This window comes from Pipistrellus hanaki (assembly GCF_964339955.1).
Source record: "Pipistrellus hanaki genome assembly, chromosome: 2".
NCBI classification, from domain to species: Eukaryota; Metazoa; Chordata; class Mammalia; order Chiroptera; family Vespertilionidae; genus Pipistrellus; species Pipistrellus hanaki.
Window position 1 is genome coordinate 195,455,502 of NC_140504.1, and position 24,491 is coordinate 195,479,992.

The 24,491-nt window shown below is 47.2% G+C and overlaps 1 protein-coding gene across 2 annotated transcripts in view; it reads right to left on the bottom strand.

Annotated features, from left to right (window-relative positions):
- Positions 1–24,491, bottom strand: part of PEX14 (peroxisomal biogenesis factor 14) — a 126,020-nt gene that overhangs the window by 68,142 nt on the left and 33,387 nt on the right. For both annotated transcript variants that reach the window (XM_084875367.1, XM_084875366.1), the window contains exon 3: positions 1,900–1,984. In XM_084875367.1, the coding sequence (XP_084731493.1) occupies positions 1,900–1,984 (85 nt within the window). The remainder of the gene's footprint in view (positions 1–1,899; positions 1,985–24,491) is intronic.

Consider the following 24,491-nt stretch of genomic DNA (forward strand, 5'->3'; position numbering starts at 1 on the left):
GCAAATGCTCATCTCCTCAGGTCCCCTCAGCTGCCACCCTCTGAGCAGGACATGCTCTAACCGCCAGTGTCACAGTGTGACCCACGCCCACACCAGCACCACGATCCACAGCCGTGAGCCAAGGCAGTCACCATGCCATCCACACACATGTGGCTCCCTCCCTCCATGTCTGCCTCCCCAGCAGAACTGAAGTTCTGAGAGGGCAGGGGTTTCCTCCCTCCGACTAAAGCAGGGCGTGGCACAGGGTAAACACTCATAGATGAATTAATCTATTGGATGTGTTTTCTTTCAAAACGGAGCAACAAATAACAATTATACAAAATGGTTTCCTCTCTACAGTGATTATTAGCCAACTAACTCAAAAGAAGTATTATTTGGTCCTGAGTTCCTCTCTCTCTCTCTTTTTTCTCTCTCTCTCTCCCAGTCAGGGATTTATTAAAATTAAACAGATTAGATGGAGCTCCTGATACTAAAACTGCTCAGCAAAGCCTGCGGTGGGGAAGTGCCGGGCAAACACCAGAGACATTTGTCTCTAAATTGCTCTAAATACCCTCTGCAAATGAAATTCTAACCCAGCTGCGTTTGAGAGAAAATGAGGAATAACTGGTCATTGTCAGTGGAAGAGAAGATCAGGCAGTTATAATATTGCACAATATACTGGGGCGCAGGATCTCTCGGCAACCATAGATTTTGTCTCAGGTTACCCCGGGTAATCAACACAGCTTTTAGGCTCAGCTTTCCCCAGCTTCGATGCTGTGATGAGAGAGCTGAACTCCCCAAGCTTTTATGATTAATTACTCCCCATAGGTACACATATTTCAAGGAAAAACTCTTCTATGGTATGATGGTTGTGGAGCCGAGAGGCCAGCCAGCGCACTCCCGATTTTAATAATCTCCTGCTGATGGGGGCGAGCGGGATGCGCCAGCCAGCACCCCGCGCCCCTCTGCCGCTCAGTCCCGGGGACCGGGATGAGGCAACCTCCCAGCATCGCTGCTGTGAATGGAACGCCTGGGCACACTGGCCCTGGCCCGCGAGCCCCGCCTGGAGCGCCGTCCTGCAGGTCACCTCAGTGGGATGCCGTGGAGCAGACCGAGGAAATACCAGCAAACCACTCCACCTGCTTTTCCAGCCACAAATGACTTAGAGCTCAATGCCCAGAATTCTGAGGCTGGCATTCCAGCTCTTAAAGTAAAAAGAGTTCTGGTGGTGATGGTGTGTGTGTGTGTGTGTGTGGGGGGGGGGGGGGGGTGGCCCGAAGGGGGGAGTCTCTTTCCCCCCTCATGGTTATAAGAGCTTTCTATAAAAAAAAATGAAAAAATAGGTTTCTTTGTTTGTTTTGAGGGGTTTTGGTGTAGTTTTGTTTTTTGTGGGTTTTTTTGTTTGTTTTAACAAGAAGAAAAATATCCTGAACTTCAACAGAGCCAGAACAGAGTCTGCTTCGGACAATACTGAATTGGTCAAGACCCATTTACTCCATGCCTATAGAAATACCACCAAACCAGTATTCACCACTTTAGTCAGTAAATCAGACCCCAAACTTGACCTTAACCTGGCCTTGTTTACTCATCTCACTTCCCTTTTCCTTCTTTTTTTTTCCTTCCTCGTTCTTCACTACAGGAGCTAATCTGAAGCCGGGCCATTGTGGGAAGACGGAGCAGAAAGCAGGTCTTGTCCGAGGGGCCACTGACTGCCGCTGTGCCAGGCTGTCCTGGGCTAAGCTGTTGGCCTTATATTTGGAACTCAATTATCTGATAAATTAGATCATCTCTGCTCCACCGTTAGGAAAAAGCCAGCATCCCCCCCTGGGGGGCACCCCTCATACCCCCCACTTTAGTGGGACAATTAGAGACCCTTCGTCAGCACCACTTCCCGCGGGCCGGGCATGGCTGGAGCCGTACCTTTCTTCCTCAGGAACGCTCTCCTGGTGGCGAGCGGGCTCTGGCGGACACGTGAGTTCTGGAGAAACTTCACTGCGGTTGCAATCTGGTGGGAGGGGATGAGACAGAGAAGAAGAGTAAACTTCAATAGCCTGGATTTCAAGATTAAAAACCCTATGTAAGTTTATCCCGTGTCCACAGAAATAACACACCACTGGGGTCACATTTAAAATCTCTCTGAGCAAAACGTGTGTCAGTCCCCTGCCTTCACTGGTTTCCTGTATCTGATTCCATCAAATCTAATCCCCTCAGCCCAGCATGAAGGCCTGCCAGTCTCTTCCTGTTCTCCCAGTTCAGGCGGACTCTTCGCCCTCCTGGGCAGGCAGCTCTCTCCTGGCCACGCGCACCCACGTCACAAGACTTGTGCCCACGCCGTTCGCAGTTGCTTGTCTGACCATTCCTCACACACAGCCCAGCACGGCCCTTTTCAGCCCTGCTAACCCCTGAAAGCCTCCCTACATCAGCCAGCCATCTCTGCTCTCCCTGTTCTCTCAGCCTCCTCAGTGCCTGTCATGTGTGCTGTATGTCAGAGACATAACTGCCTGCCTCCTAATGTCCAGGCTGCCTCCCCAAACGGTGTGGCTCAGTGGATAGAGTGTCGGCCTGCGGACTGAAAGGTCCCAGGTTTGATTCCAGTCAAGGGCATGTATCTTGGTTGCGAGCACATCACCAGTAGGGGGAGTGCAGAAGGCAGCTGATCGATGATTCTCTCTCATTGATGTTTCTAACTCTCTATCCCTCTCCTTTCCTCTCTGTAAAAAAATCAATAAAATATATTTTTTTTAAAAAGAACCTGCATGAAGAGACCCCACTGCCTCTGCAGAGCCCAGCAAAGTGCGGGACATCCGCTGGGTGAGCACCTAGGAGGCAGCACGCACAGCCTTCACCCCGTCCCCTCGTGTGATGGTGCTTGATTCTGAAAAAACTTCCAAGGACAGAGTTTGGGGCTTCATGGCTAACACTGACAGACTGGCAGATTCTCCATCCTCTTGGCATGACAGTTAGGAATCCCCACGTCTGTGAACGAGCCACGCAGAGGACGGAACGAGGGCTGGAGGCATCACCTTCGCATCCCTCCGCACACACTGAGCGTGACTGCACGCAGCCCGTCTGCTCTCCACCCCGGACACAGCATTGTGAGGGGCCCTGCCCAGGTAGGGAAGGGCTGTTTTAAACGACTGCCATTATTCTTCTCATCAAAACCAAAAGAATAACACAGTCTCCCGTTACAGGAAAGGCAACAGGCCTGCAGTCCACTCATAAGCTGCTGAGAGAGAAAAATTTCCAAGGGGCCAAATATAAGGAAGTTTTCTAAGATCCTTCAGACTAAGAGCAGCAGTCATACAGAGATTCAAACAAAGTACTGTGACTACAAGGGGAATACAAATTACAAATATTCTCTTCATATTTTATATGAATTTAAATCTTGAGACCAGACAGATTTCGTTGATGACAAAACATGAGGATAAATAAAAAAATAAAATAAATAAAAATAAATTTAAAAAAGCCAGGGCAATTCCTTATATATTTCCTTAACACATCTCCCCAAAGGATGAACTCAGAGATCCCAGTTTTTAAGATTTGGGCCTGTGAGTGAAAGGAAAACTAGTGTTCCTTGAGACTGGTTATAATTTGTGAACATATTAGCTACCATCATGAGCTGCAGTGACCACCAACCAGTTCTAGACTACAGAAAGCCAATGCTGCAGAGTCCAGAACCCCAAAACTACATACTCACCCCTCCCAGCCCTCAATCACATCACCTCAGGTTGCACCAAAATCAAGAATTGGACAGAACATCCCCAAAATGGGTGCATTTTAATAAAGAGATGGGAGAAGGGAAAGAAAGAGGGGAAAGGAAAGGGGAGAAGAAGGCAGGGGCATTCCGACAGGAGGAGCCTGAGCAGAAGGGGAGGCAAACGAACAGGAAAGGGGAGAGTGGGAAAGTGGGGAGGGGAGGCGGCCAGAGAGGAAGGAGAAAACTGCAGGAAGCAAGGCCTGTGCCCTGGAAAGAGGACAGTCACACTGGCACGGGCCGGCCCACAGGGCCAATGCCAACATACACAGCTCAGATGGCTGGGGGATAAATGTCCTGCCCACCATGCAGAGACTCCGCTCACTGGGGCGTGTGCACCAGGGCCGGACAGCGTGGCCCAGAGGGGGTCCGGGGCAGATCCGCTCATTTACCCATGAGCACACACCTTCCTCTCATCCTTCCAAAATTTTCCATGCCTGAGAAAGGAAACAGAATCCCACCACTAAAACGCACAGGTTTCACCTTGCTTTTTTAATATAGTCCTTGGTATATGCATTTCTGGTCAGAGAGCAAAGTTCTGATGGGTTTAATGGTGCACTCAATGCAGTGCTTGGCGCATTCCATCAATTTTTTTTTTTTAAAAATTGCATCTCTTATTTCTTTAAATACATTAATCAGCCTAGTGTAGGCAAAACGGATCCATCGGACAATGCAATAAACATGAATTATCATCTATCCAACACGCATAATGGCTTAAAAATACATAATAGCAGGTGTAGTTTAAATGATTAGTTATTACACCTGTGGTGGGTCTGATTCAATTGGGAAAAATCATCTTTAATAGGTTAAAAGGTTTAGATCACCATGCTTTCCTTAAAGTGGCTGTAGAGAGGGGATGATGGAGTGCTCTGTCATTAGTAATTCATTTAAGAAAAACGTGGGGGATATAGCAAAGAACAGCATAAACGAGCGAATCCAATTTAAACATCAGGTAAAGTAGAAAACACCTTTTAAAAAAGCAAGATAAATGAATTTGGAAGGGAGATGAAATTGACGTATTTATTTTAACGGGAATTTGACAAAGTCCCGGCACACTTCAAACTTGCAAAAATATGAACAATTTCTTTTAAAGTTCCCATTCACTAATTCCCAGCCATATAAAATAATACTGCCAAACACCTACATAAAGTATATCTGGGGCTTGTTTATGCTCCTCTTGATCTTTGTCTGAAAATGCAGGCGACAGGCAAATCACATATTTAACAGCATCGATATCATCACTACACCAGATGCAAAAATATAAAGCATCCAAACTAACAGCCTCCACATAATGTGCTGAATAAGAAGGAGACCCAGCTAAGCAGCTATATGTAAGTGTGCACATAGGAAAACCTCTCTCCTGCCACGAATTTCTTCGGCTACTCTCTCCTCCCTCCTCCCTCCGCATAGGAGCGAGCACTGTAATAGGGCGGTGAAGGCCTGTCCAATCTAGAATTTCATAAGCCCTACGATTTACACATACATTTCCCCAAAACCTTCCCCCCAGTGCAAAGGTGTCAGCACGCTAAATACCCCGGCGGTGCACTCGGTCTGCATCTTGCCTTCCCCTGTTGTTGGACACTTTGCATTAACTTCATGAAGCAATTCAAAAGCCTCTTTCCCCACAGAGGCCCAGCACACACAACGTGCTTTTGTTGGATGAAACGATGGGGTGCCTGCAGCCTGTCCTGTACTATCGTTTGATTTTCTAATTAGGAGATGAATGTGATCATTCATGGATTATACTTGTGCCCAAGTAAATGACATAAATCCAGGCCAAATCTTCCGCCTCAATGTCAAAGCCGTGAAACGGCAACAGGAACTGGACTGCGTGTTGTGGGGGAGCAGCAGGCCGGGGGAGCCTGGCGCAGAGCGCCTGCCGCCGCTGCGGAGGCCACTTGCTGTGGAGACCACGGTAAACGTGGCACCGGCTTTCCTCTCTCCTCCTCCCACATCGGGAGATGCTTAATGAGTGCTCCTCGTTACCAGAGGCTGGCTCCATAAAAATAAAGACGGTGAACTGAGAAGACAGCAGCAGCGGAGTTCCTTACCGCGCTATTCCTGTCACCTTGTCTTCTGCCCCCGCTTCCTAAAAGCAAAATAAAACTGCCACCATCACCTCCACGATTTTAGGGAAATCTGATAATTTTCACTGTTTATCCCTTAAAAGCTAGAGGTGAAACTGAGGTGGACAGGAGTAAATTCTGGCCTTGGCGATGGCTCTGCTGGACTGACCGTCAGCCACCCCAGGGGGGAAGGAGGACTTCAGGTTGAAAACACCTTTGCATCCAAGACGATTGGCCAACTGAGAGAGATTGTGTTTGAGACCCGGATCTGTATCTGTATAAATCAATGGAACACAGTGCGCTCGGGCTCGCTGCGATGAGCTATGTGCCGTTAAATGCACTGCAGGATAAGTGATCCCCGGTGAGGAGATCGGGGTTGCCGACAGTCCTGGCGGAAGAGCTGCTTCCTGCGTGTTCTGCTCTCCGACAGCAGCGTGCGCACTGCCATCTCCGGAGCGCACGTTCCTTTCCGCCGGGAGGACGGGAGGGCTGAGCCTGCCTCGGACGAACCTGGGGTCTGAGGGAGCCTCGGCACTTCGCACCTGACATGCAAACCTGATGCATTGTCTCCGGTGACACTTATCTGGTTTTCACAGAGAGGAGAGGAGAGGGCTAGAGAGTTAGAAACATCCATCAGCTGCCTCCTGCACAACCCCTACAGGGGATGTGCCTGCAACCAAGGTACATGCCCTTGCCGGGAATCAAACCCGGTGACACCTATTTGGAATGCCACCAACTCCAGCACTCCTGTGTGCTCCATACACATCTATCTCCTAAAATGTGAGCATTCATTAGCCAGTTTTAAATATTAAAAATATTCAAACATTAATGACACAGCCAAAGGCAAGCCCCTTTTAACCCAGAGAGATCGCAACCACAGGGCAAAAGAAATGACCGATACGCAGGCCGAGGCCCCGCTCCGACCCCGCACCGCTGCACCTGCGCCGCTCAGAGATTCAACTGCCTGTGAAAGGTTCCCCGCCCGGACTCTAAAGGAGACACGGACCCAGAGTCCTGTTAACAAGCCAAAGAAACTCAAGTTTTAACAAGGACTGACTTTCAGCGCCAGGCACCGCCGAGAACGAGAGAAGCCTCTTCAAACAGAAATGCTGCGTTTTAGTAAGAAATCAGTACTCTGTCAGGAGTTCCGTGACAAATACGGTCATCGGTGGCACAAGGAAATAGTTGCAAAGCAGCTGTTAATCAGAGAAACGCATCGTAGAACGCTGATGCTAGCACTCGTGGAAAAAATGCAGCGGGCTAATTATGAAGCTATATATCTCACTAAGGAGGCCGTGTTCCCTGAGATCCGAGGCAGAGCACTCCGGAGCCAGGTCCTGGGATGACATAATTCTGGTTTTCTGCAGCCGGAGTCCTCTCTGAGCTGCGGTTGACAAACCCAGGCTCTCTTTCCACGGGGGGGGGGGGGCCGGCTGCGGAGGGCAGGCACCCTGGAAGCAGAGCCATTCACAACCCTGTGCCAAAATGTTCCGCAGACACACCCCAAGGTGCCAGATCCCGAGCCCAGGGTGGAAGGAAACCTGTGGGCGTGCAGAAGAAATGGGAGATCTCACTGCACGTGTGGCAGGGGAGCAAATGGGTGTGAGCTTCAGTACAGGAAACCTACCCCGGACACCAAAACGAAAAGGAAGAATATAAAGAGGCGGCAATGCACAGAAGAGAGAGGCCATTGTGTGGGATATCCGTGTCACAGGGAGGAAGGGAGCCTGGCAGAAAGCTGCTCGGAGGGTGTGAAATGCGACTCGGGGAAGCCGAGGGGCGAGCAGGCAGGTGAGGGGGAAAGCTAATATGCAGAGGAAGGCTCGGTCAGCCAAAATTCAATCCGATCCTCCCAAGGACAGAAGGAGTGAGGCTCCCCGAAACCAGACGAGCGAGCGGGAGCGGGGGAGGGGCGCTCGGAGCAGACCCGCTGGAATGGCAGGAGGGGAATAACCTTGAGGTGGACAGGGCTCCGGCCCAGCGCGGAGCCAAAGTGCCCCCTAGCCGGAGGCGGCGGCCGCGCAGCCCGTGGCCGCCCTGCTCGGTCGCACAGCCCGAATGAAGTGTTCTCACTCAGGGAAAATGAAATGTTTTGCAAGATGAAACAGAATGAAAATTGAGGTTTTAGGTAATTACTAGTTGGCATTTACATATCAGGGCTGGTTCAACACCTATTCATTTTCCTCTTTTATTTTCAATTTTTTAAAATTGCTCATTAAAAATGAACAGATGACAGTGACAGGGTTTTGTGTGTTTTTTTACTCTTTCTCCTCTGAGGGTTACAAAATCAAGAGGTACCTTTAGCCCGGTTATCTACAATGAACACACACACACACACACACACACACACACACACACGAAGGTAAGTTTTATTTGCATCAAGGGGAAAAAGTGGAGGGGAAAGGCCACAAAAGCCCGGAAGTTCAAAAATAAAGACAGTGCTTGTACGTGAGGCTGGCCAGCCAGGCAGCCTGGGTAAGGAGCGTGCCAGCAAGGGCCCTGGCACTCACGGAGTTAAAGGAAAGAGCCTCTCTTCCAACTTGGAATTTCCTGGTTTTTGTCATTGTGTCCTTCCCATTGTTGATGTGGGTTCCAACCTCCACTAATTAAGCTGTGAGCCCTAATTTCCTTTGTTTTACTTTCCTCTGTCCTTTGTTTTTCACATTAAAGAAATAAAACATCTCTGGGTAAAGTGCACAAGCGCTGACAAGAGGGAACGCCGTATTTTTAAGGTCCACTGTGTGAATCGGCATGGAGGGAATGCCACAGCACACACTGCTGACCCTGGTCTCTCTAAAAACGCATCGACATGTGTAGTAAAAGCTTTGTGGAAGGTGGCAACATCATATGCACAAAAACTACCTTTCCGAGTGAAATAACTCTGCGCTGAAATTTCCCAGTTAAAAATACTGTATGAACTGCTTGTCAAACAGAATGTCATTGTTTGGTTGTTTTATGAAACTAGTTTTTCCAGAAATGTGTGTGGGAATAAGCAGCATTTTGAGCAGCATGTACTGTTTAATATCAAGTGACAACGTCGGGACGTCGGGGTGACTTTGGAGAAGATTCTGGAAGCCACCCTGCAGCAGAGGGAGCGGAGCGGAGCGGAGCTGAGAGCAGAGCTGCCGGGGAGGCAGACAGTCACCGCAGAAAGGCTCCCGGGCTCACACTTGGCAGGGAGAGGAAATGCAGACCTTGCTTCTGGGGTGAGAAGATCAAAGTTCCTTTCTAGGAAAGGTTGGAGAGAAAAGGATTCTCTCCTTCGGAGAGAAAGGAAAGCAGATTTAAATGCCTTGTCCCCGTGCAGCCCCACGTGAATTTAGAGAGCAGCCCCTCTGATTCTTGATGCAGCCCACAAAGCCGGAGCCCAAAGAGGGGAGAGAAAAAGGATGACATTTGCCTTGGCTTTGAAATCCAACTGGCAGCAGACTGTTTGAAGTCCTGTTTGGAGAAGGAACTGTAATAGCCTCCGTACTGAAAAGAGGAGGAAAATGCCATTATGCACGGATCACGGTAGCAGTGACCTCGGCAGAGAAGGCAAATGAGCTGGCTGCGAGTCGGAGGTTCGGCCGGCGTGCCAGGAACAGAGAGAAAGGGTTTAGGTGCCAGAGACGTGTGGCAAGGGTTGGGTGCTGGGTCCCAGGAGATATGGAAAAAAAAGGAGTTCAATTTCTTAAGTGTCTCCGAAGAGCTCTTTGACTGCTCCTCTCCCAGTCTCCCTGGCTTTCTGTTTTCCACATCCCCCCGACTCCCCGCACTGCTCCGCAGCAGAGAGCACCCAGGCTTCTGCTATCAAATTAATGAAGGTGTCAGGCCGCTGGCTGAATCACCCCGAAGGAATGCAATGACTCAGTGTCCACGATGCTCCCGAGAACCGTGAGCTCACGCAGTGACGGCTGGTGACTCCAGCACTAAAAACACGTAGCGTGTGGTCCCCGGGCCTTCCCTGACACCGCTGCCCCTACGTGCTAGTGGCCTCTCTCCCCTAAGGCTTTGAAGGTTACTTCTTCCCTCTCACGCCCGCAGATGCTCAGGAGATGAAAAGCTGCTTCGGTCCCCCTTCTTTTGAAGTCAGGGCCAGGCGGAGCCGGGTGAACTCTAGCCGCACTACTTCGAGGGGAGGTGATTAGGAAGGAGGCGAAGAGAGGTTATGGCGTGGACAGTGAAGCTCTAAGCATGCGGTCAGCACCGGGGCCCAGACGCCGCCCAGATGGCCACGGGGTGGTCGGACAGGGACCCTCCGCGGCAGCTTAGCACCTGTGCTCTCCGGACAATGCGATGGGCTCCGGGATTCCAGGGAAGATAAGCTCTGGACAAGGAAATCCTGTCTGCCATCACCCCACATACAGCATGAAGCGAAAGCCTTTGAGGAGTTAGTAAATGGCACTCCTATCAGACATCCTACCCAAAAAAATTGGAGAAAGGCTAAATGATAAAAATAAAAAAAATAAAAAATAGATTTGAATACAAAAAAAAAAAATTAGTAGTCATGGCCTAGAAATAGTATGAATCTAAAAGATAGCGAGAAAAAAGCAACATCTGTGATATTTTCAACAATAAAGATAAATTTGAAAAATAAAGATAGCAAGACAAGAATGTAAAATGACAACTGTGTCATTATTTACAACAGCCAAGATCTGGAAACAACCTCAGTGTTCCCCCATGGATGAATAAAGAAACTGTGGAATATATACAATGGAAGAATATTCAGCCATAAGAAATAATGAAATCTTGCTGTTTGCTACAACAGGGATGGGCCTTGAGGACAATATGCTAAGTGAATAGATCAGACAAAGACAAATACCTCAGGAGCCCTCTTATGTGTAGTCTAAGCCAGTGTGGCTCAGTTGGTTGAGTTCCGTCCTGTGCACCAAAAGGTCAGCAGTTCAATTCCCAGTCAGTGTAAGTGCCCGGGATGCAGATTCAATCCCCAGGAGGGGGTGTGCAGGAGGCAGCCGATAGATGTTTCTCTTTCACATTGATGTTTCTCTCTCCATCCCTTTCCCTTCCTCTCTCTCTATAAAAATCAGTAACAACATTGTTTTAAAAAAAAAAAGAAAGAAAGAAAGAAAGAAAGAAAGAAAGAAAGAAAGAAAGAAAGAAAGAGCTCATAGCCTGGGCTGGGTAGCTCAATTGGTTGAGCATGGTCACATGGGCCAAAGCTGCAGGCAGGCCCCCCAGTCCGGACACATGCAGGAATCAACCAGCGAGTGCATGGGTAAGTGGAGCAACAAACCTGACGGCTCTTCCCCCTCTCCACCCCCTTTCCTCTGTCTAAAAAAAAAAAAAATTTTAATCAATAAATAAAAGTAAAAAACAAAAACAAAAAACAAGCTCATAGATAGAGACTAGACTGGTAATTGCCATAGGTGGGGGAGGAGACAGTAAAGGGGCACACATTGTTTTTTAAAGAACCTAGCTGTGTTACAGATGTATGGCATAACCTCACTGAAGTAAGTGGGGGAAAGTTACCTAAGTAGCTTAGAAATGAGACACAAGACTAGGATGACAGGAACTACGCATTAGCACTGTATGAGTTAATAAAGCTGTCTCCAGGGGACTACAGATTAACCATTCTGATACCACTATACAAGTACACTGGGATTGCACAGATGATGGGTAGTGTAAAAAAGGGGTAAGTTTTTTTAAAAAAATAGAAAAAGTAAACCTCGAGACCTTCCTTTGTACTACGCTCAAGACAAATGAGGAAACAAGGTCTAGCGCTTTCCATATGGTCATTCTGCTTACCTTTTTTAGCTTTTATACCTGATCTTCCCTCTCCGCATGTAGTTTTCCCTACTTAATCTCCTGAATTACTTTGTACAACTCCCTCAGCATAAAAAGAGGAATTTTCAATGAGGTCCACCTGGACTTTTTTGTAGCTAACCTGCAAATGCTTTGGCCTCTAGACTAGAGAGTACTGGGCAATATATTATTTAAACTAGGCAATATGTTATTTGCCCAGTTTAAATAATATATATTATAACTGGGCAATATATTAAATACTTTGCATACACAAATTTAAAAAATGACAAATGAGGGTAGCCTTTAAATCACCTTTACATCCACTGAAAATCAGAAGAAACTACATAATTAAGATTTGCTACTAACAGATTACCAAGTCCTAGTTCCTATTATTATTTTAGATTCTTTCTGGCCTAAAGAAAAAAAAAGTCCGAGTTCCAAAAGTATGACTCATTATAGAGTAAGCGAGCAGACTCAAAATTTTTCAAATTTACAGCCAGATGACAGGGATTCGAAACTCTTTCTATTCAAATGGTCGGATGGAATCAGCTCCCCTCGGAGGAAGGTGCCCTCTCACCGAGCACAGTCCCGAGAGTGGGCAGGAACAGTTATCCTCCGAGACTGGGAGGTCAGTGGAAAACTCTGGCAATCACCGGGGTGACAGATGTCAGCTGTACCTCACATGCCTATGAAATCAGTTGGTGGTCAGGTTCTATTTTCTAAGGAAGTGTTAGCTGTCATAGGTCCCACCTCTGTCAGTTACTTCAGAAGTAACATCCACACAAAGAGAATGGCAGAGAGAAGCTAAGCCTCTCGCACGTGATGAAGAGTCACCATTTTCTCCTGTGGAGCTGACTCTCATACCCACTGCCAGATTTGTATCTACAGAACCAAGATGGAAATCTGGAAGAGAAACTGAATCAAGTGATATCCCTCCAGTCCTCCTCTAATAAACCCCAATCAGAAATGTTTAGCTCAGCAAAAAAATCCAAAGCACACAGGAAGAATGAAATGGTAATCATCATGGCTTTGAACCATTCAGTAACCTTTCACTAAACATCATAAGCATTTCCACTAACAACCACAGCTACCAATAAGCAAACACACTCTTAAAAAGAAGTGATTCACTGCCCATCTGGCGTTGCTCAGTGGCCATCGACCTATGAATTGGGAGGTCAGGGTTTGATTCCCAGTCAGGGCACATGCTCGTGTTGCAGGCTTGATCCCCAGTGGGGGGCGGGCAGGAGGCAGCCAATCAATGATTCTCTCTCATCATTGATGTTTCTATCTCTCTCTTCTCCCTTCCTCTCTGAATACAATAAAAATATGTTTTAAAAAATAAAAATAAATGATCTCTCTCTCAAAAAATAAAAATAAATGATTCAACAAAGGCCTACTAGACCCCAGAGCCATCTTGGCTATGAGGCTCTCATTACAAGTGCCCCCCCTCCAATGGGAAGTTAAAAGGGAGGGTCTTTAGGCCCTACATCTAATGTTTTTGTTTTTGTTTTTGTTTTAGTATATTTTATTCATTTTTTACAGAGAGAAAGGGTGAGGGAGAGAGAGTTAGAAACAACAATGAGAAAGAAACATCAATCAGCCTCCTGCACGCCCCCTACTGGGGATGTGCCTGCAACCAAGGTGCATGTACTTGACCGGGATTGAACCTGGGACCCTTGAGTCCGCAGACCGACGCTCTATCCACTGAGCCAAACCGGTTAGGGCCCTACATCTGACGTTCTTACCAATCATCGGATTCTAATATAAGCATGTAATTTACTTAGAATTAACACAAAATTTAAACAATTCTCACCATTAAGCAAATCAGTTCTATTGAGCACCCTCCTCCTAAATGGATGGAAACTCGTTACTAAATCCTTCCAGCTCGGTCCAGGAAGGAGAAGCTCACTTTTTGTTATCTGAAGGATTATGAATTATCATCCTGCTTTGCAACCTTCTTGGCTGTCCACACCCCACCCCCAGAGTAAGATGCTTGGAGATTACAAAAACCCCTACTTTCCTCAATTTGGCAAAAGCTTCCTGAGACATCACTCATCGTTCTCTGCTCATTGTCCTCTCTCCCTCTCTTCTTGCCTGTTTAAACACACGGACACAGAGTTATTAACTTTTACAGGAAAACCAAATAAAATAATGTCGAAGCAAAAATGCGGTGATGTCAGGCTGCAGCTAGCACCATTCATCTGTGGGAATCCGATTAGCGCTCGAGTGGCAGAGCTACCTGGAAAAGTGCTCACAATCAAATAAAAAAAATGATACCAAAACATTAACCTGATGGCTAAAAACTCCACATTTAAACAGCTAAAGTAATAAAGGAGCTCTTATTGAGTATTTTTTATATTTCATTATGCCCCAAATTGACGAGGAGTCCCGGATACATTTTCTAGACTTTTGGTTTCTCAAATCAAATGCTCTCTTGGACTTTTTTTTTTTTTTTAACTAAAAGGAAACAGCATTTCTTGTAAATTTGAATGAAAGGATTAAAGCTTCTCCTGCAATATCGATATCAGCCTTGAGTGCAAACACAGCCAAACACCGCAACAAACAAGCCTTTTTTTTTTATTTCTGTACTTTCATTCTGAGCCTGCCTGTAGCCAGCAGAGAATTTTCATCATGAATTTCCCTAAGCAAACCTTCTATTATGTGTTTCCTCATTTACACAGGTTTTGCTCAAAGTGGCTTGGCAGAGGGGTGGGGCAGAGAGAAAGCAGGCTGGGTCTCGAGACACCTGCACACCAAGTCCAACCCTGACACTAACATGTCCTGAAGCCCGGCCTCTCCATCGCAGCCGTGCCTCCGGTGCCTTCACTTCTGTGATAGAAGGGCTTAAGCAGATGACCTATGGACCCTCCAGTCATGCCATTTTATCATTTTTTTAAAATATATTTTATTGATTTTTTTACAGAGAGGAAGGGAGAGGGATAGAGAGCCAGAAACATCAACGAGAGAGAAATATCGATCAGCCGCCTCCTGCACACCCCCTACTGGGGATGTGCCTGCAAATGCCCTTGACCTGAATCAAACCTGGGACCTTTCAGTCCGCAGACCGATGCTCTATCCACTGAGCCAAACCGGTTTCGGCCCATTTTATAATTTTTAACTCCATGAGGCAGCCAGGAACATGGGCTTGAGTCAAGGAGGGTCAGGGACAAGACCCAACTGTTCTGCAGCTCAGCTTTCCAATCTCACCCGATTCGAAAAAGGAGAAAACCAACAGAGAGCAGGAAGAAGAGGGACAGGAAGGAGAAGTCACTGCTGCCAAAAAAGAAGTTACGAATTCCATATATTATCCGCACAGCAAAGCTTCACTCACACTACTCACTGCTTATTTTACATACAAGTTTAGGTAGCTGGTGTCCAAGTCCCAGAAGATTAAAAACTGCGAGTGAGAAGAGAAACAAGCCAGCCTCTAAAGAGATACTTGCAGAACAAAGACTACGAAGCGGAAAAAAGCCAAGAACAGATGTCTAGAGAGAAACATCTGTGGAAAGCAAACAAAACCTCAAAAAGTTCATTAGATTGGGGTCTTTTAGCATAGGTGGGGGATTTAGAGTTGGGAAAAATAGGCAACATATCTCTATTTCAACGGGCTTTGAAAACAGAGGTACACTACAACACAATATAAACGTTCACACCTAAAATGACAATCCTGACTCATCGGGATTAAACTATATTCCAGATACTCTGCCTAATAAAGTAGGAAGGTATATAACCCTAATTTTATGTAATTCCCAACAGTTTTTCAAGTATTTTATATTCTTGTCACTGGCCTTCAATGGCCATCTAGCATATGTGGGCACCATTTCTAGAAAATGTGCCTAGCCAGAGTGACTCATTCCAGGAGGTGGCAGGTATGGTGGTTTTCCTACACTGAACAAGGTAGTTTTTATTTAAGTCAGATTAGGAAGCAGGAAACCAGAGATTAAATAATGAATAGTTCCTAAGCATCCACTGGGTCAACACAGTACACAGGTACTTCCAAAACCAAGCAGAACTAGCAAAGATGCTGCTTCTGCCGTTACAATCCAGGACAAGGAGAGAAGCCAAGAGAGATCTCAGGCCCTCCGGTCTCGCCCATGATCTAGGATTCCCCTCTTCACAACCTTGACAGATGATCAGTGAGCCTCCACTCGAATGCTTATAATGAACAGAGAACTCAATCTCTTAAGAGATTGTCAATTCATTTTCAGGTTAAAACCTGAGTTGAAATTTACTTTCCTGAACCTTCTATCCACTGGCCCAAGTTCTCTGCAGGAAACCAATACTAACTGGCTCACTTTTGAAACAAAGCTGGGTGAGGGATTACAGCAGGCCTCTGTCACTTGGCTGTTTTTCCTATGAAAGCATTTCCCTTGCTCGGCTTATTAACTAAATGTGAGCACCGGTTTCGCTGCACAGTGTAACGGCTTCATGAATTCTGCTCTTAAGCTGGGTAAGAGCGGCCTTGCCCTTTGTGGGAGAGCCGAGGCTACACCTGTAATGTCAGAATGCATTAGCAATAATAAAGGCCACAGTAATGCAAGAGACGACTTCATACACACGTCACTGCAGAATGGCTAAATTCAATCAAACGTGGCAGCGCTTCCTACAATGCTATGATCACTGGGGCCAGCGCGTGTGACGTGGGCCCACTTACTGGAAGCCGCTGGAAGCAGAAAGTGAGCGCTCTGCTTTGAGCTGTAATGGACGGGTTTTTACCAGCCCGTAAGTGGCTTGGCATCCTCCTTTCCCAGGAATTACCTAGAAATTCATTTAACATCGGAAGACTACAAATGAAACTTCAGAAGGCTGAAAGTACATGAAGATCCGTACATGAATATCATCTTAAAGGTATACGACTCCTAGGGGGAAAGAGTAAACTGCCAGAGGTGGTGATCAACAATCAAAGCCCCAGGTGGCCGGGTCTTAACTCTAACTCCGTCACCCACTTCCGCAGTGACTCCCAGAGTCACTCGGCTTTCCTGCTTCTGCTTCCTCATCTGTAAAATGGGACGGCTCCTGCCCCTAGACTCACCAAAGTGCTACAAGGAGTAATTAGTTAGCATTTATGTAACACTTTTGATCTTCAAAGTAGGATTATTAGGCTATAAAGCAGAGTAGATGTGGTTTGCAAAATCTTTTAAAAACCCAAAATCAAGTATGCAAGCAAATACAGAGGAGCAAAACAGGCTGACATCATGTCCCAACAGCCAGATCCCGCCAGCGCCATGGGCACCCACCCGCTGCCCTCGTGTGTATTTGCAGGTGGAGACAAAGGTGTACGAACGTTTTATTAGGGAAAATGGGAGGAGGTGGAGAGAAGAAAGAGAAAGTTAGGCATTAAAGAAAATGGAAGAGAGAAGAAAGATAAAAAGAGAGAAAAATAAAGGAAACAGAAAATGGGGGTGGGAAATAAAGAAAGGTAAATCTTATCCTTAGGAGAAGAGCAAAAACAGCAAGAAAGGAAGAAAAGAAAAAATGGGGGGAAATATTTATTAAGGGACAAAGCAAATAAATAAAAAGTGCATCCCGTTTTCAAAGATAAGATAAAACAGCAAAGATAAAAGTTAAAAGTTAAAAAAAAAAAAAATTGAAGAGCAGGATGAAGAGTAGAGAATGGAAAAAAAATGTGTCTGGCAACCAGAAAGCTGGAAGAGGAGTCATTAGCAAGTGCACAGTGCGTCCACAGTGATACTGCGTGGATCAATTCATTTAACGCTGCCCTGTACATTTACAGAAAAGTACCCCTGATATAATAAAGGCTCATAAACACGCAGAAATTGGGTTAGGCCTGTTTCGAATTCCTGCCAAACAATGGTTCAGAAAAATGAAGCTCTATTTTAATTAGCCGGATTCACGAGTGATTTGATAACAGCAGATGCTGTCTGGATGCTTTCAGCTTGATGGGCTCCACATACATGAACTTGGAGTGGTTTTGATGCAATTAGGTATTTCCTTCTGCTCCAACATGCCAGGCCCCGGACCTGGGTCTATGTGCAGCCCCTCCACGCTGCTATATTTATCTGCACGTTAATATTTCAAATCATGAAGATGAGAAAAGTGACCACATAAGGGAAGTACAAAAGTACTTTAAAAGTCACTGGTCCGTACAAGAGAATACTCTCACAACGAGTTTCCTTTCCACTGGGAAAGAAAAGTTGGGCATCTGTACAGAAATATTTAATACCAAAGCTCAAACACAGCAGAATGTACCTCCCATCCTGCAATTCCAGTCCGCTGTTACAGCGGAGGCTGAGCGCACCTAATGCACAGCCCGGCCTGGGACTAAGTGGCCTTCAAAACGCTCTTTGTAATCAGGCATCCGATTATAACTCGGATCGCCGTTCCCGAGACAGCGGGGTGTTCAGACCGCAGCCCCGCAAGTCGGAGCATTTTCACCAGGTGCTTTCAAGCCGGGCACCTGCCTGCCCCCTCTCCCTTTTAAGCACTCTCCTCCGAAGAGCATCCGTGTGCTTTTCCCAAAGCACTCTGCCCTCTGCGAGGCCCACTTAGAGCAGCGCCGCCCACACGCACGGCGCCTAACGGGCCTGCAGAAAGCGAGAGCAGCTTCCAGCACCCGCCCGCCGGGCTGGCAGGAGGACCTGATCTGTTAATTATCTGTCAGTTTGTCACGGCTGGGCTGAGCAGGATTATGAAGAGGGGGGTACCGGGAGGAAGGTCTCTCCTCGTCCTGAAATCCTGAATTAGGCTTTCAGAACCATTCACCCTGTTGGAGGACACCTAGTGCGGAGGGTAGAAAAGAAATATGCGGGAGTTGTGACTGATTCGGTCGGACAGAGTAGGGGGCGCCTGAACCCCACCACGACCACAAGCACACAAGGAGGAACTCGGCATCCTCTCTCAGAGAGGACAGAGCGGACAGCGTGACCTTCACACCGGCCCCCTCCGCCGCGCTCACCAGCTGAGCCTGTAAATCAAGGGTGAAATCCCTGCGCCAGGAAAGCAGAGGAGAAGCACTTCTCTGAAGAGCCAGCGAAGCCGCCTGCTTCTGCATCAGCATTTCAGGGCGAGTGTTTGGGAGGCAGGAAGCTCCGGGCCAGCAACTGAAGGGAAATATGTATTTATTATATATAGTAGGCCTTCCTCAAAAGTTATTTATTTCACAAAACCACTCTGCTAAATAGAGGTTTCAATCTAATTGGAATTGCAATCTGCATATTGTAAATGCACTAAATGACAGTCTTCAAGACTTCTACTCGGGTTTATGGTGGATTTCCCAATGCACACACATAATACAAGAATGTAAGGAAAAAGTACAGGGAATTACCCTAAAACACACACATATTTATATACAATTTCTTCGTAGCCCCTTACAGTCCCCAAAGGAGGGCACAGGGTCCAGGCTGTGAAATGGGATAACACTGTGACTCGGAGACAAAGCCAACGAGGAGAAGGGAGGCTCCCGGTGGCCCCTGGTTTGCGCTCAGCTGTGCTGGGCTGTGTGGTCAGCTACACTGGTCTTTGGCGAGCCCTCACTCACCACTGGTCTCTTCTTCGCCCTCCCCTCCTTCTCCATCCCAAATTAGCCACGGTTCATTAGCACAGATGCAAATGGTCACGGACTCAAATGCAGTTTTTTGACAAGAAGTAAAAAGAAACCTTATAAATCAAATAGAAAATGTTAAAAAGAAGAGGGAGAGAGGGAGAAGGGGGGGAGGGGGATGCAAAGCAAAGGTCAACCTCCAAACAGCTGAGGAGGTGAGGAGGAGAAGGGCCGTCAGGACTCCCATAAAGGTCTCCAGTGTTCCGTTTGCACCTCTGGGTTCACATCAAAAAGTGACTTATGCGAACAGAGGAGGAGGAGGCACTGCTCTGGGGGAGAGAAGTGGGGACTTAACTCCCTACACTACGGTTAACTTTCTGCTTCCTGCTCCTTTCACTCGTTTCAAGTAAGAAATTATTTAATTTTTTCAGAACTGCATCCCAAGGGCCCAGAGATAGCCCTGGCTTTCTTGAAAACTAATAAGCATCTCTACTTTACAGCAACGACTTCCTGCTCTCCATACTCTGCCCATACCGGCCTCTCGGTCACAGGGTGTGACCTTCAACAACAACGAAAATTAATTCAAAGCTTCAGCTTCCCCATTTAAAAAAAAAAAAAAAAAAAAAGGAAAGAAAAATAGAAAGAATAAATATGAATTTGAAGGGGAATTCTGCCAAAGCCTAAACCTCCCAAATCTGGTTCAGCCACATTCTTACCCACACAGCCTGTACTTCTCGTGCCTCCCTACATTTTTAAAAATGCAGCTGCACAGACCTCTTAAAATTCAGATTTCTAGCACCTATAATTACAGGGCGCTGGAGCAGGCTCCTTTAATTAATGAACCTGACTCCTCTGTCTTCAAAGGAAATCTGCATCAGGGATATATCACAGGGGTGAGCGGACTGATCAGTGCTCTCTGCTCCCTCTGCCCCGGGGCAGCTGGCCCTCTGCACCTCTCTGTCTCCACTCACATCCCAATCGGGAGCAAGCCCATTACACAGTGCAGGCAATGAAGCATTTCTTGGAACTTAAGAGAAGAGAAGGAAGCTTTCCTGGGTGTGGCCAGTAAAATCCAAAGAGAATTAGATTCTCCCCGCCTGAGTGCTCCCCTGATTTCACTGTCTGCTCCCCTCCGTCGGGATGAAGCAGGGAGTGAGCCAGGCTGGACAAGCAATCGAGGGAACGGCCTGGGCTTTGAAATCTCTGGACAGGAAATGAACATAACAGCCCTGGGACTGACACTCACCCCAGAGCTGAGATAAAACTGGCCGGAAAGGCTGTGGCCCCTAAGGCGAACAGGTGGGAAGGGGTCAGTCACAGCATGAAGCTGTTGTTCATGGTTTCTGGAGAAGAATTTGAGCACATCCAAGGAGGAGAAACTAAACCTCCAGGTCTGTCCCCAGGTCGTCGTGCCCATTCTTGATTCGACTCTTCTGTAAGCCAATGCCCGTTTAGCAGTGTTTAAAGAACAGTTTCCCTCTGGCTGCTCTGAGCACACAACCTGGTGCTGGCTGTATCTGCTGCCCAGGCCAGGACAACCCATAGCCGCGCTCCTTCCAGGCTCTGTGCTGGCTCACAACCGTGTTCGCCGGAGAGCAGGCTGCCTCTGGCTGCAACGAAGACTGGAAATGATGGCAAACAAAACCACAGATGCCAGCAGAGACAAGGCCTGGGTCAAGTCAAGTCGACCCCAGGTAAAGTTTCAGGTAAGAGATTTAAGATCCAGTAAGATCTGGCAATAATGAAAACAGGTTTTGTTCAGTCACTACCACCTGACAGCCCCTTCCTCAAGGGCCCCCCAGCTCCACAGCAACCCCCTGGGGGGCTGTCTGCATTGCTGACCAGTAAACACACCTCTTCTACAGGTAGAGAAAAGTTCTCAGACTCTGCACGCAGGAACACATTTTCTACAGTTTTCCCAGTTCCTCATCTGTGATTTGGGTTATAAAATGAAGCCGGAGAACAACACTGGGGTTAATAAGTGAAAACTTACGGCCCACTGTCCTAGCGTCTTAGTTCTTCCCAGGACACTTTCTATGGCAGATGTCAAAAATTGAATTTGGACGCTGGCCAGTTCAGCTCAGTGGTTAGAGCATCTGCCTGCAGACCAAAGGATCTCTGGTATGACTCCCAATCAAGGGCACATACCTCAGTTGCGGGTTCGCTCCCCATCCCTCTCTCTCTAAAATCCATTTTAAGATAATAAAATAAATTTAATTTGGTCATTCGCATTCTGCCAGAAAGGGGGACTTCAACATTCCAATGAGCTTTTGAAAGAAAAGGGAAAACAGTAACGTCAGTCTACCCAATGGCTAAAACCGCAATCAAAGACAGGCATGATCACTGATCACTGAGTCTAACTCCACAGCATGTCCGTTTCCTGGCATGTGGCCTGCCATCTCTATGAAACACCCAGGGCTAACACAGCCCATCATCTCTGCTCCCCCATTAGATCCGTCTCCAAGTCCAGCAGCACCCTGCACCCTGGACCCCCTGACCACGGAGCCACAGTGGAGCTGCAGGCTGAGCCACCGCTGTCACGTTCGCAAATCACTAGCAGCCAGAGCAGGCGAGAGATTTTTTAATTTGGTTTGGTTTTCCAACCAAGACATCCTCAAAGTTCATTGTTCTTTGGAGTGGAAGCATTTAATTCGCTCACAAACAAACAATTAGAAGCACAAGACTAGAGAGAACACGGAATTGAGGACGAAGGTCAGTACATATGAAAACAGGGGCTGGGAGGCAGCTGAGATCATGAATGTCCAGGGATTCTTGGCACGGAGCTCACACCAGCCAGCCAGGCACTCTCTTTCCACCAGTCTCAAGGGGAAATCACCCATCGATCCCAGGCACACGCGTTCTAGGACCAATCCCTTACCTCAGAGCAGCCTCTGCCTCAAATTCCTGCTTGCGCTTTAATGTTTAAATTATTAAATGCATTAATGTATTTACATTATTCAAGTCTTATGTGCATTTTTCTAAGATAATTTATGTATAAGAGTTTGAATGTCCATGACTGTTAATGTCTACAACCCTTCCTGTTCATTATTGATTCTGGAAGAGAAAAAAAAAGTCAGAGTTTTAATGCCTTATTTTTAATGTATTAAGAGTCTGAATAAGTGCATTCTCTTTTTTCTTTTGTAATTTCATAATTTAAGTAGTGCATTTATTAAACTGACACAGTATGAATTGTGGTGAAGCCTGGCACGGCTCCACGCTGCCGAGCAGCCAGCTGGAGGAGCACGCCCGCTCCCTGCAACCAGCAGCGGCTGGCTCAGCGCGTCCCGCAGCCACCGAGCCGGAGGGGCGGCCGGAGGGCTGCGGGCGCCGCCAAATGCAGGCCGGGCAGGAGATCCTCTGCCTCCTTTTTAAGCCCCTGCCCAGGTCCTCTCCCTGGTAAGTGGGTTTCCCGGATGCTGTTCAGCTGCCTCTTTTTTCTGCTCCTGGGAAGCCCTCACCTGCTGTGCTCCCGGTGATTCCAAACAGAGCTTGGAATCTGCCCACAATTTTCACGAACAACCCAAATGCCAGGGTTTAGCACAGCGAGAACGAGCAAACAATACAACTATCCTTAAAAAGGATCGCAAAATGCAGACAAACATCTCAGACAGCACCTCGAACTTGAGCAAAAAAACTTTTCTTTTGAAACCCGGTTTCCACAGCAGAAAAGCCCTTTTTCAACTACAGCCCGTAGAGCGACAGTGACACCCAATGGCCTCTCCGTTCAATCCCAGCCGAGCATCCCCCCAGCTTTCCCCCAAGGCTCGGGCCCAGAGTGTAAAGGGAACAGGAAGCTCAAAGGAAAACCAGGCATCAGCTGCTCATCAAAAAGCCGAGTCGCTATGGATGAATTTCCTGCCGCTACACGGAACACACACACACACACACACACACACACACACACGCTGTATGTAACTATGCTCATGTGTGCAAACTGCACAGGAGAACACACACCAGAACCATCTTTCTGCCGGGTGACGTGAGCACACGCGCATACACAGAGCACAGTGCATGGACCGGGCAACACTGCACAAATCCACTTGGAGTGGGAGAAAGTTGCTCACTGCTGTTTTAGAATCTAACTCTGTCACTTCTCATGTCATACATGCACACATATGCACACATTTATAAATAAATACATATATATACACATATATATATGTTTTGTATTTTTCATGTATTGTCTCCCTTTCTTTTTTCTATTTTTTTTCCTGGTTCCTTCTTTTCTATTTTCTTTTCTTTTTTGGCCACTCATTACCATTCTTTAACTGTTACAATTTATATCAGCATATAATGTTAAATAATTACAGGGAGCGGAGCTCACTCTAGTGAGGATATAAACGCGCTGTGGGAATCTACAGATTTAAACAAATAACACTCACAGCAGGGGGTGAGCGGATGAATTAGCATTAATATCCTGCCTGGGAGATCCCAGTGCAGTGGTACTGCTTAAATACAGATCTTTTCTGTAACAGTCAATATGACAGCTCCCGGCAATACAGCCCCTTCCCCTTTCCCAGTCAATATAGCAGCCAGTGAAAATAGAAACGACCCTATAGCAATCAATATAGCAGCCAGCTAAAATAAACCTTTCCCTTTTAAGGGCTATATAATAGTCAGCTAAATGGAAGAATTGGCACCCCTGCTGGAGAGCTCAGCAGAGGAGCCAAGGAATGCACAGGCCATGAGCACTAAGATCCCTGTGCTCACACACGCCCGCCCCGGAAGGGAGAAGAATCCAGGCAGGAGCGGGAGGGGCGCTGGCAGGCCACTGCCAGTCCCGAGCAGTGAATGCCCAGGTGGTGAGCAGCCCAGAAGGGCACGTCTCGCTGGGGTTCAGTTAACATGGCCAGAGACTCTGGAATCCTGTCCAGACTGTCAGCGGGCATAAGGGAACATCTGTTTTGGGTACAGAGGGAAAGTATCTTGATCTGAACCCCATTCGTCCAGTTCCAGCCCCAGCAGGAAAGAGTATAAGTTAACAGCCTGTGGTTTTCTGGTTTCCAGCAGCGGGGACAGCGGTTGTGTCAGAATCAGACATCTAGCCAAGTGGGTGAAAAGCATGGCATTTTACGTTGAATGCCGCCCAGCAGATACATAGAACTCGTTTTAAAATCCACAGCCACGCACCTACTAACTGTTGTAACGATACCACCTTTCCCCTACTCACAGCATGGAAACACTCTCCTTCCCTGGAGACAGACAGGAAAGAAGTTGTATTTTAAGAGAATTCAGAGGAAGGCTCACTGTGAAGGCCAAAACATCCCACCAAAGGCCTTTAAAAAAGAAAATAAGGAGCATTTGACTCAGAGAAGTCTCTGTGCATTGAAAGTCACTGCTCTGTCGTCAGAAGTAGCTACTCCTGAAAGCAGTTCTGCGGGGTGTGGATTTGACAAATGTGGAATAAGCCACCGACACCAGCCAGCACTCCGGGTGGATGCGGGCT